The 12,537-nt window shown below is 41.4% G+C and overlaps 1 protein-coding gene across 1 annotated transcript in view; it reads left to right on the top strand.

The window, feature by feature from the left end:
- OPRK1 (opioid receptor, kappa 1) overlaps window positions 1–11,715 on the top strand; it is a 21,708-nt gene extending 9,993 nt beyond the window's left edge. Inside the window, exons 3-4 of the mRNA XM_010838952.1 lie at window positions 4,336–4,688; window positions 11,178–11,715. Of these exons, the coding sequence (XP_010837254.1) occupies window positions 4,336–4,688; window positions 11,178–11,710 (886 nt within the window). The 3' untranslated portion in view covers window positions 11,711–11,715. The remainder of the gene's footprint in view (window positions 1–4,335; window positions 4,689–11,177) is intronic.
- Window positions 11,716–12,537: the final 822 nt, after the last annotated feature.

The raw sequence follows: 12,537 nt of genomic DNA, 5'->3' as shown, positions 1-12,537 counted from the left end.
CTAGACTCTCTGCCTGGTGATAGGTTCTGAGTCAGTTTCTCCTGCGAGAGCCTTGCTGTCCTAGAATCTCTACGTGGTGACATTGGTTCCTGAGAGCTCCACAGATTCCTTTGTTCCCCTTGATATCACACCAGCATGTATGGCTGCCAGTTAAGAAGCCACTCAACAAATCTCTCTGACAAGGACTCAAGATCTTGAGTTTATGTGTGATGGGGAGATTCTAAGCTCCCGGGGACACCATCCATGACCTTGCCCTGCGCTGACTTCCTCATGGCTGGCACCCTGGGCTCCCTCCTGATCCTTTCGCTGGCCTGCTTCCTGCATCCCACCGTTGTTACCAGGTTTGTGACACTGGCAAGTTTGGCGGGTACAGCCTACACACTTTGCTCTCTTAATGCCACACGCTTCTGCAGCGTGTGTGCCAAAAAGTGCAGCCGCCCGCTGCCAGCCCACCCCCGGCTGCTCCACACAAGCCAAGAATTCCCACTCACACAGTGCCATTTTACTTGAAAGACTTGTGAGTCTTTGTCAGGCAGCATGGATGAAATGGAAAGTGATTTCCTATCTGATTGTGGTGAGAAAGCTTACTCGTTTATTTCCGCCAGCAGACAGATAATAATTGAAATAACACATGCTGTTCTGTTCTGGTTCAACGCAAACAATACCCATACCCAGGGGCTCAACCAGGTTGTCTTTGAGGTGGGGGAAGGTCTTAAAATCCTGTGTTGACTGGATCCAGTCCAGTGGAGCACATAAAAGACTTAATATATATTCCTTGTACTCATAGTCTATTTGTTGTTAATACTTGTACCTGTTGAGTTCTCCTTTTCAGGGTTGTAGGCTTGTAAGCACGTGTCTTCCAGAGCCCTGGAGTGGGGGCTGAGACCTGCTGCTCCCTCCTTGTCCTCCCACAGGGCCCTTCCCTCTCTGACACTAGAAAAATCAGTTTACTCTCCTGAGTCTACTTTCTTCAGCCATATTAGGGAAAAGGCATACATGCCCTGGGAAACTCAAAGAGCAGTTGTTGTGAAAATCAAATAGGATATGTAGAAGTCAAAACACTGGGTGGGCTTTGTAAGTTATGAAGTGCTGCAGAGATGCAAGAATGTGGGCATGAGCTCAAATCCCTGGGTCTGAGTTCCTGCAAAGCCTCTTCTAACCATGCGACTCTTGAGACATTTACAACCTCCTGCGGTTCTCAGTGCCTCGTTTCTAGAGTGAAGATGCTGGTACCCACCACGTAGAGTCACTGTGAGGACTGAGTGGGATACGGCATGTGGAGCGCACAGCAGAGTGTGACATAGGGAGTGTTTGGAGATAAACGGTTATTACGACTAGTGTCATGAGCATGATCCACCTCATGCTCAGACATCGGATGTCAGCAGATGCAGGGGTCTCCACAGCAGGGGCTGCCAGCATCTCCCTCCGTCCCTGGCAGACACCTTTGGCCCTCGGGCTGTAACAGAGAGCCCCTCCAGGAAGTGTATGGGGAGAGATTGTTTCTTGGGGAGCACCAACTTCTACTGCAATTAGTTTAATTGCGATCAATGTCATTTATAGACATGTTTGTTGCAGGTAGTCATCTGTCTCATTCTGAGATCTGATGACAGGGTTTGAACTCTTTGAAAGTTCAAGGCTTAAGCAATTTCACACATCTAATAAAAATATTTTTGAAAATTTCAGGGCAAGTTATCATCCAGTATTTTTTGACTACCTGAAAGACACATATGCTATTTTATTGTAACTCATGTGTCTTTCTATTCATGGTGTGTTAGTACGTAAGGTTGCAGGCTTTATTTTTACTTTTATCTTTCCTATTCAAGCTGAAATGGGTAAATACGACCAGAGGTGTTAACTACAAACTGTGTTCCCTTCTGCTTCCTCTGGTAACTGGTAGCTTCCACCCATATTAGAGCAGGGAGAGGAGCTGGAAGCATGCGATAAATTCCAGACAAAATCCAGATCAGGTGCCTTCCCTTGGTTATCTCAGGACCACTCTGAGATAAGTGTTAAGTTTCCCATTCCAGGGTGGGGAAACTGAAACTCAGGGTTTTTAGTGACCTCTCCAAAGTCTGTCAGTTGGAGGGAAAACTAAGGACTAGAACCCAGGTCCACCTAAATGTGTAAGGCAGAGAACATCAGTCTAACTTTGTAAAGATAGAGGAGAATATCATGTTACAAAACCTGAGAGCAGAAGTCACAGGTGTTGCTGGCTCAAGTCTTTGCTGGTATTAGGGATTGAAAGAGTAAGAGGCTGGGTTGTAAGATGCATTTTTCAAACATAAAACCATATTTTTAAGAAGACAGTATTTGAACAGATAATGTTCCCTAGTGCTCACATGGTAAAGAATCTGCCTGCCATGCAGGAGACCTGGGTTCAATCCCTGGGTTGGGAAGATCACGTGGAGAAGGGAATGGCATCCTGCTCCAGTGTTCTGCCTGGAGAATCCCATGGACAGAGGAGCCTGGTGGGCTACAGTCCATGGGGTCGCAAAGAGTCAGACAGGACTGAGTGACAAACACACCCTCCTACACCACTCATAGGACTGTGAATGGGTGTAGCCACTGTGAATAATCGTATAGAGTTTCCTTAAAAATTAGAGCTGCCATGTGGTCCTGCAATCTCACTCCTGGGCAGATATCTGGAGAAAACTCTAATTTGAAGAGATGCATGTACCTCAGTGTTCTTAGTAGCACTATTTATAATAGCCAAGACATAGAAGCAACCTAAATGTCCACTGACAGATGAATGGATAAAGAAGACTTGGTTTATATACACAATGGAATATTACTCAGGCATTAAAAAAAAAAAAAGACAGCACAGACACAGTGATCCACAGATACCACTTGATAATACTTTATAGCCCAAGCAGAAGTCATTTTCTGTAATCAGCTCCTTACAAATAACCTTCAGTTAAACTCAGGGCCCTAATATGGAAAAAAGTCTGGCTCCTTGAAGATACATGGGACGTGGTTGAATTAATTGTGATTAGGTCCACAACCCTGAGGTGTGTAGAAAATCATTTCCCTATGGATTTCCTCACCATATCTTAGCATCTGCCCTCAGAAAACCTGCTGAGGTAGTCTGGAACATTTCCTGCCCTATAGATCCCTGGGGAAGCATTCTGTAAGTAGAACAATCTTATTAATTCAGTTTTAATAGAAGAGGCAATTGTTCTAAACTTCATGTGAAAATGGAAAGAAGTAATTTGGGCTTAAAGGCAATCTTTCTGACTTATTTTGAAATTTTCTGTTCCCTCAGTTGGAAGATGAAACAAATTGTGTGCTTCATAAACCTCTCAAGATGAAAGTGAAAGGAACATATTTATTTCTCACATACCATACCAGATTATGTTTCATGCTATACTGTGTATAAGAGAACTCAGCCTGTTTGTTTGTTTTTTTTTACATAACACATTTAAAATTAAAAGCTGTAGGTCACTGGTTAAAAAAATCTACACTTGGTTGTGTTGTAGTCATTGAAATGGAATTATTTTAAAAATAAAAAACCATTTAGATTTTCAAAAGACATAATTACAATGATTGATTTCTCAAAGTAATCTTAAGGAAAAGTTGGGTATGTTTTATCTTTGTTTTACACAGTGGGAAAAAAAAAAAGCATTAAAAAATAATGAAAGCCAAGCAATCTTGTGTAGGATTACAATGTTAGTCACAAAATAAAGACCTATATGACACACAAGTTTGTTGACAAGATCTATATGTATATTTATCCACTTGTCTATCTATTCTCGTTTCTTTTGTTTTGTTGTTTTTAGTTGCTAAGTCATTTCCAACTCTTTGTGACCCCAAGGACTGTAGCCTCTTGTGTCCATGGGATTTCGCAGGCAAGAATAGTGGAGTGGGTTGCCATTTCCTCCCCCAGGGGTTCTTCCTGACCCAGGGATTGAACTCGCATCTCCTGGACTGGCAGGCAGATTCTTTACCACTGAGCCACGAGGGAAGCCTACTTGTTTCTTGTGCTGTTGTTCAGTCCCTAAGTCATGTCCGATTCTTTGTGACCCCATGAACTGCAGTACACCAAGCTTCCCTGTCCTTCACTATCTCCCGGAGTTTGCGCACACGCATGTCAGTTGAGTCAGTGATTATCCAACTCATTTTTTTACCCTTTTACAATTAAATAGATTTTGGAACAAAGCACTAGAATAAAAGCTAAATAAAATTGGAAATATTTGCCCATTTTTCTACTACCCCCAATGTCTGCATGATAAATACATAAAGAATAAGTGGATGAAACATTCAGTAATTGAGAGAAACATTTACCTCGTGAGTATGGCATGAAGATGGAAAGAAATGATCTTGTTTCTTGTCTCTTAGATACACAAAGATGAAGACAGCAACCAACATCTATATCTTCAACCTGGCTTTGGCAGATGCACTGGTGACCACAACTATGCCCTTCCAGAGCACGGTCTATTTGATGAACTCCTGGCCCTTTGGGGATGTGCTGTGCAAGGTGGTCATCTCCATTGACTACTACAACATGTTCACCAGCATCTTCACCTTGACCATGATGAGTGTGGACCGTTACATCGCCGTGTGCCACCCCGTCAAGGCTCTTGACTTCCGCACACCCCTGAAGGCGAAGATCATCAACATCTGTATCTGGATCCTGTCTTCATCTGTTGGCATCTCTGCCATAGTCCTTGGAGGAACCAAAGTTAGGGAAGGTAAGGGTGGCTGTTTCCATAAAAAAAAAAAACAAAAAAAACTCTGTGATTTATTTTGTCCTTGTTCATAAAATAAAAAAATCATTGGAGTATAGCTGATTTATTGAAAAATTATTGAAGTGTGGTGTAGTTTCAGGTGTACAGAAAAGTGATTCAGCCACATTATTTCATTTTTAGAATATAGCTTCTAGTTATACAAACTCTTAATTTGGGAGTGAGTAGGACTCATGTACAGAAGAAAAGCCAAAAGCCAACAGAAATATAATGCCTAAATTCATGGAAAATGAGAAAGAAAACAATTTGCATTCCTTCCTTTGTCTAACACAAGATGGGATGATGGCGTGGCCAGAACACAGACACCATCCTATCCCCTACTTAGAAAGTGCTTATGGAACCTGGAGGGGTGAGGACAAAGTAAGGAACCACAGGCATGTGGATTTTTAAAATACAATTTTGTCGCATCCTGGCAATTCTAAAATATACTTCGCTCTTCTTTTTCCTCCCTAAAAAGGGTCCTAAGTCATTAAAGTCATAGGCTGCCTCTTCACTCTTTTTCCTAAGGGGTTAATTTCCATGGCAACTTTATTTGTTGGTGGTTGTTGTTTAATCACTAAGTCGTGTTCGGCTCTTTTGCAACCCCATGGACTGCAGCGTGTCAGGCTCCTCTGTCCATGGAATTCTCCAGGCAAGAATACTGGAGTGGGTTGCTATTTCTTTCTGCAGGGGATCTTCCCAACCCAGGAATCAAATCCATGTCTCCTGCATTGGCAGACGGGTTCTTTACCATTGAGCCCTCAGGGAAGCTTTCTTCTGAAGGTAAGTCAGTCAAAATCAGGTTCACAATGGATGATAGTACAGATGAACGAAGCCATCAAACTTTGGACTCATTGCTTTTCACCCCATGCAAACAGGACTTGATGTTTTCTCTGTATTTCCAGGACAGTGCTTCTGACTCTGGGATGCATGTTAGAATCACTTGGAAGTTCACCTTTAGAAAAACTCTGCTGCCTGGGTCCCTCTCTGGAGGGTTCAGTTTAATTGATCCGAGGCACAGTCTGGGTGTCAAGAGTTTTAAGATTTCCCCAGATGACTCTGACCTATAGCCAAGGCAAGAACTTCTGCTCTAGGAATTTAGCTTTAATAATGAAAGATAAAGCTATGAAAATATCTTTGTTTTAATATAAATTCACTGGGGTGAGGGGAGCTATTTATTGCCTTAGCAGGTGTCTAAATGCTCCAGGTTATGAGAGAGGTTCATGATACCTGTGAGTACAGATAAGCAGAGACTTTCCAGGTCATAGTGGAAAGGCAGGTGCTAAAACCATAGCTTCTCCTGCATGGTACACATTTTCAAATGAAGCATAATCTTTTTTCTTTTAAAATGAAGTTACAGTGTAAATACCACAGATGTTAAGCTATAATACTTGATAAATTTTAAGAAATGCCAAGCTTTATTAGAGAAGAACTTTAAAATATGATTAATTACACTAATTACATAACAATATGATTAATTTAATTACTATTTAGTATTAATTACATTAATATGATTAGTGGATATGAATTTGAGCAAACTCTGGGAGACAGTGGAGGACAGTGGAGGACAGAGGTGTGCTGCAGTCCATGGGGTTGCAGAGAGTCGAGCACAACTTAGCAACTGAACAACAGCAACAACAATTACACATAGGATTTTGCTTCTTCATGCACACAACACATGAAATAAAATTGCAGGAAACTCTTCTGAGCCTTAGGGGTTGGTGTGTAATAACTTAGGTTCAAAAGGAGATGCTCCATGAACATGAGAAGACTGGGGTTAATAATAAAAGAAGAGAGACTGTTTTTCCCAGGGCAAATAAAGAATTGATTTTTACATTTCACATTATACCGGTTGACTTAACCACTACTCCTGTAATTGTTGTCAGAAAATGACATTCTCGAGGAATTGGGTTTCAATTAGGTTTTTTAAAGGAAATAAAGATAGATGCAGGTTTTCCTGGAAGGAGTTGCTGTAGATGAACGTGTGCATATATGATGGAAGAAAAGACGCACCAGTGTCACCAGGGGATTAGTTTGTGCAGTAAATAGAGGAGGAAGGAGTGAAAACTAGTCTTGTAGAAAGGCTCCATCCTTTCTGTGTGTCTTTTATTTTGTAAAGCACACTTGTATTATGTGATGAGAGAGTGTCTCCAGGCCCGCTAGCCTGCTCACTGTGGTGTGCTGCATCACACGCGTGTCCAGATCCTGGCAGACCAAGGAGTCCTTTAGGTCATCTCCATGCCCTTGAGGCAGAGCTGACTGGCACTGGTGATTCACAGAGTCACGGTTGTGGAGAAAACTCGCTGAAAGGAGCCAGGTGTCAGTGCATTAGAACACAGCCACCTGGACAGGAAGTCTCAACCCATGCATCTTAAATGCTTGGATGCATCCATCTGGCACTTGACTTTTCTCATAAGGAGGCTTTTCTTTAGCCCCAATCTCTGTATCTGTTATTGGTCTAATCAGACCAATGTCTGTGTCTTCAGATTCAGTCTGGTAGGCTATATGTTTCTAGAAGTTTATCTGTTTCTTCTGAATTGTTCAATTTCTTGGCATATAATTGTTTAGTGTCACCTTTTATGATCCTTTGTATTTCTGTGTTATCGGTTGTAATGTCTCCTCTTTCATTTATATTAATAATTTTACTTATTTGAGTCTTCTTTCTTCTTAGTGTAGCTGAGGTTTTGTTATTTTTATTTTTTTAAAAAAGCTGTTTTTCTATTGTTTTCCTAGTCTCTGTTTATTATTTCTGATTCATTCTTTCTCATTTCTTTCCTTCTACTAACTTTGGGCTTAGTTTGTTCTTTTTCTAGTTCCTTAATGTGTACAGTTAGGTTCTTTATTTGAGATCTTACTTTTTTCTTCATGTAGCTATTTATCATTATAAACTTCTCTCTGAGAACTGCTTTTGCTACATCCCATCAGTTTTGGTGTATTGTATTTCTTTTTCATTCATCTCAAGCAATTTTTTATTTCCCTTTTGATTTCTGTTTCCACTCCTAGGTTTTTAAGACTGTGTTGTTAAATTTCTACATATTTGTGAATTTTCCATTTGTTTCCTGTCATTGGTATCTATTTTCATGTGGTCAGAAAAAATACTTGATATGATTTTGATCTTCTTAATTTGTTAAGACTTGTTCCATGTCCTAACATATGATGTGTGTGTATATACATATATGTATATATACATATATGTACTGTAGACTATTTCATGCACACTCAAGAAGAATTTGTCTTCTGCTGCTCTTGAGTGAAATGTTTTGTGTATGTCTGTTAAGTTCATTTTTAATTTTTTCAAATCTGGCATTTCTGTATTGATTTTCTATCTGGATTATTTGCCCCTTGTTGAAAGAGTGATATTGTATCCCCCTACAATTACTGTATTTCTATCTATGTCTCCCTTTAGTTCTGTGTATATATACTTTGTATATTTGGGTATTCCAATGTTGGATGTATCATTCAGTTACTAAATCACTACTTAAGTGATTTAAATCATTAAACATTTTTGAGTTCCTACTACATGCAAGAGAAAGCTGATTCTCAGAGCTAAAAGATGTCCCCAAATTAAACATCAGCTCTTATGTTGCCTTGATTATCTTATCAAATTACTCTTCCATAATGACTACTGCACTGAGTCCATATTTTCAAGGATTTCCATGTGGTATTCATTTGTTTATTTAACAATTTATTCTCCTCAAACACCATATGTTCCTGCCTCCTTGTGTGGCAGGAATTGAATATTATTCAAGGCAGACTGGGTCCCTACCCTAAGATAATTTACATTCTGGATAGAGAGAAAAACACTGGGAAAGGCAACATATTATTACAAAGAGCTACTGTCTGGTTTCTCTCTGGCTTCTGTCTTTGAATAATGATAAAAAAATACAATGAGTATAGTCTGCTGCTGCTGCTAAGTCGCTTCAGTCAAGTCCGACTCTGTGCGACCCTATAGATGGCAGCTCAACCAGGCTCCTCTGTCCCTGGGATTCTCCAGGCAAGAATACTGGAGTGGGTTGCCATTTCCTTCTCCAGAGGGTAGTATAGCGGGAGAATACAAATTTCAGAGAAGAGGACTATTCAAATGGATCTGCCTCTGTATAAATGTGTTTTTTACAATTGTATTTACTTATGTATTTATTTCTGGCTGTGCTGGGTCTGCACTGCTACGTGGGCTTTTGTCTAGTTGTGCCAAGCAGGGGCCATTCTCTAGATGCTGTGCACAGGCTTCTCTTTGTGGTGGTTTCTTTTGTTGCTGAGCACGGGCTCTAGGGCAAGCAGTCTTCAGTAGTTGCGGCTCCTGGGCCCTAGAGCACAGGCTCAATAGCTGTGGGGCACAGGCTTAGTTGCTCTGCAGCATGTGGGATCTTCCCAAATCGAGGACTGAACCCGTCTCTCCTGTATTGGCAGGTGGATTCTTTACCACCCAGCCACCATGGAAACTCTGTATAAATGTCTTTAAAGTGACATTCAAGCTGAAGTCAACCACAAGAAAGACACTGTTGGAATACACAGAATTTAAGCAGGAAAGAAAAAAACCTTCAAAGAAGCCAGATTGCAATGTGCCATCCTAAAAAGTTGTTTAATAAATACATTTTGAACTATGATTATAGTGGTGAATTTTTTAAAAGGTGATTTTAACTGTTCTTATTCCCATAAATACTAAAGCAAAAACTGAGAGATGCTTGTTTGTTTCTTTTAGTCTTCCTAGTAATAGTACTTAGGACAAGAGCTTTTTAGGGAATCAAAAATTATAAGTTAATCTGGGAGTTTTCATTTACTATTGGAAGGTTTGATCTGGTATTTAGTTGATAAAAATGACTCTGAAACAGTTGTCTTCATTAATTGGCTGAAATGATTGTATTCTTTGTGTTTTAAAGCATGTCTAATTGAAATTCTAAGATAGATTTTGTTTTACAAAGAAATATATGATTAGGAGCACATTAAGATGTTTTAGAAAACATGATTAATAGAGCTGTTTCACTGCTTGAAAAGTATCCTTGTGCTATTTTTGTAGCAGATTTTCCAATGTCAGAAGACACGTTTTCATTATAAAAACTACACCTTAGTATCATTCATTGTTTCTTTATCTGTAAGGAAGAATCAGGGCAAAAAGAATTTAGCCTGCTCTGGGCTCAGTGGCTAGAGCTTGGGGAGGGTGGGTGGCCTCTGGGAAAATATTATAAAAGGTACTTGTCCTGAGTCTCTGCTCTTTCTAATATTATGGTCACTCCAAAGAGAATGCTGTCCAGCAAAGAGCAGAGCAAAATAAAGTCATTTTCTAAGTAATCATATATTTGTTTTCCCTGTTACATAGTCAACGTTGGCAAAAGTAAAAAACTGATGCATGAATTTCCTTGAAGATGATAGTACTGACTCTCTTCTTCCTCCTCCCCTTTCTTCTGTTTCCTTTCGTCTCCTTTTCTCCTCCTCCTCTTTCTTCTTCAAAAGTTTCCTCATGTTTCAGCAATGATTTTAATCACAATGAGTACCACTGGTTCTATTAAATCACAGCAGCTGGGTGATATTTAGACAAATTTTGTTTACATGCTTGCTGCTAAGTCACTTCAGTCGTGTCCGACTCTGTGCGACCCCATAGACGGCAGCCCACCAGGCTCCCCCGTCCCTGGGATTCTCCAGGCAAGAACACTGGAGTGGGTTGCCATTTCCTTCTCCAATGCATGAAAGTGAAAAGTGAAAGTGAAGTCGCTCAGTCATGTCCGACCCTCAGCGACCCCATGAACTGCAGCCTACCAGGCTCCTCCGTTCATAGGATTTTCTAGGCAAGAGCACTGGAGTGGGTGCCATTGCCTTTTCAGGTTTACATGCTTATGGACCTACATAGTGATTTCCTGTAAACCACTTAAGGTTTTTCTGACAAGTTGGCTTTGTTGTTAAGTCGAACGGCTGGTTTTGCAATATTTTATCATTTATTGCAGATAGGAGAAGGAAATGGCAATCCACTCCAGTATTCTTTCTTGGAGAGTCTTGTGGGGGCTACAGCCTCGAGGGCTACAGTCCATGGGGCGCTAGAATCCAACACGCCTTAGTGACTAAACCACCACTAGCTTTTATTGCCAGAGCCTTAGATCTGGGAGAATTGTTAATACATGGGTGTGCAAGTAAGTACTCCTGCTGTAAATTAACAGGGTAGCTCTCCTGAAAATAGTCGGCATCAAACCAGCCTCCACAACTAGATAATTCGTACTGCTGGCTGATCTTATTTACTCTATAGCAGTGTGTTTGTTACCAGTGAATGGTAACCTTTCTGACTTCATTGTTCTATGTGTGGGAAAAAAAAGATGGTTAATACTCACGGCCCTCATTCCTAGCTTGGTGATCAGCTTCAGGTAATATCACCTCGCCATAATTGGACCTTTGTAATGAAAGTAATTGAAATCCACATTTGAAACCCTTGGCTAACGGATTTCCCTTTTGTGGGTTTGTTCCCTCCTGCAGACATGGAAGTCATCGAGTGCTCCCTACAGTTCCCAGATGACGACTACTCCTGGTGGGACCTGTTCATGAAGGTCTGTGTCTTCGTCTTTGCCTTCGTCATCCCCGTCCTCATTATCATTGTCTGCTACACCCTCATGATCCTGCGGTTAAAGAGCGTTCGCCTCCTCTCCGGCTCCCGAGAGAAAGACCGCAACCTGCGGCGGATCACCAGGCTCGTGCTGGTGGTGGTGGCGGTCTTCGTCGTCTGCTGGACCCCCATCCACATTTTCATCCTCGTGGAGGCCCTGGGGAGCACCGCCCACAGCACGGCTGCCCTCTCCAGCTACTACTTCTGCATCGCCCTGGGCTACACCAACAGCAGCCTGAACCCCATTCTCTACGCCTTCCTTGACGAAAACTTCAAGCGGTGTTTCCGGGACTTCTGCTTTCCCATTAAGATGAGGATGGAGCGCCAGAGCACAAGCAGGGTCAGAAATACCGTTCAGGATCCTGCCTACGTGAGGGAGGTTGATGGGGTAAATAAACCAGTATGACTAGTCGTGGAGATGTCTTCTTATAGTCCTCCGGGTAGAGAAGAGTTCAATGATCTAGGATTAACTCAGATTACTACCACAGTCTGAGATGGAAAAGGAGAAATTTTAACAAACTTTTAGAAATCTTGTGGTTCTGAGATTGCAAGATGCAGGCTGTATTAGTGACTCAGGTCAGTGGAAACATCAGGGCCCTAGGAATGGAGCATAGGAGATCTGAGCGAGCAGATGCAGCCCCTTCTAGGGCAGAGAAGCGGTGCTGACTCCCAGTTCCTTTGATGACCCAAGAAATAAGCCTTTTTCTTCTGGTTCCCTACCTTTAGTTCAGGACCCATTCTGCTGAGATTTACCTAAGCAACGTGGTGTCAAAAGCTCTATTTGGGAAAAAGAAAAATGCAGTGATTTCAGAGCTTCGTGGCTCTCCAGTCCGGACACAACTTCAGACAGCAATGACCTCAGTAAGAAGAAGACCCCTGTCCAGGGCCCTGCCCAGCTCACTTTATGCCGAGTGGACATGCATTTCCTGCAGCTGCATGGTGAGGATTTCAGCTTAAGACCCCACCCCTGGGGTGTCTGCTGTTCATGTGTAGCAGAAAATTATCCTGATGTTTACGAAGTTATTTAAATATACAAAAGGTATTTTCTGACATCATTTAATTTCTTGAAAACTATGGTTGGTTTGTTTCTAGCATGCTCTTCAGACAGATAACCTCATGATAAAGCATGTCCTGTTGTTAAGAGACACAAAGTGGTTTCAATACCACAAAAAATATGTACAGTTTCATCTGTAGATAACAGTATACGTGCAAATAAGGAATGGGCTTGTCTTC

This window comes from Bison bison, unplaced genomic scaffold, assembly GCF_000754665.1.
Source record: "Bison bison bison isolate TAMUID 2011002044 unplaced genomic scaffold, Bison_UMD1.0 scf7180017864108, whole genome shotgun sequence".
NCBI classification, from domain to species: domain Eukaryota; kingdom Metazoa; phylum Chordata; class Mammalia; order Artiodactyla; family Bovidae; genus Bison; species Bison bison.
Note: the sequence above shows the minus strand (reverse complement) of the source record. Positions and strands in the feature narration are given on the sequence as shown.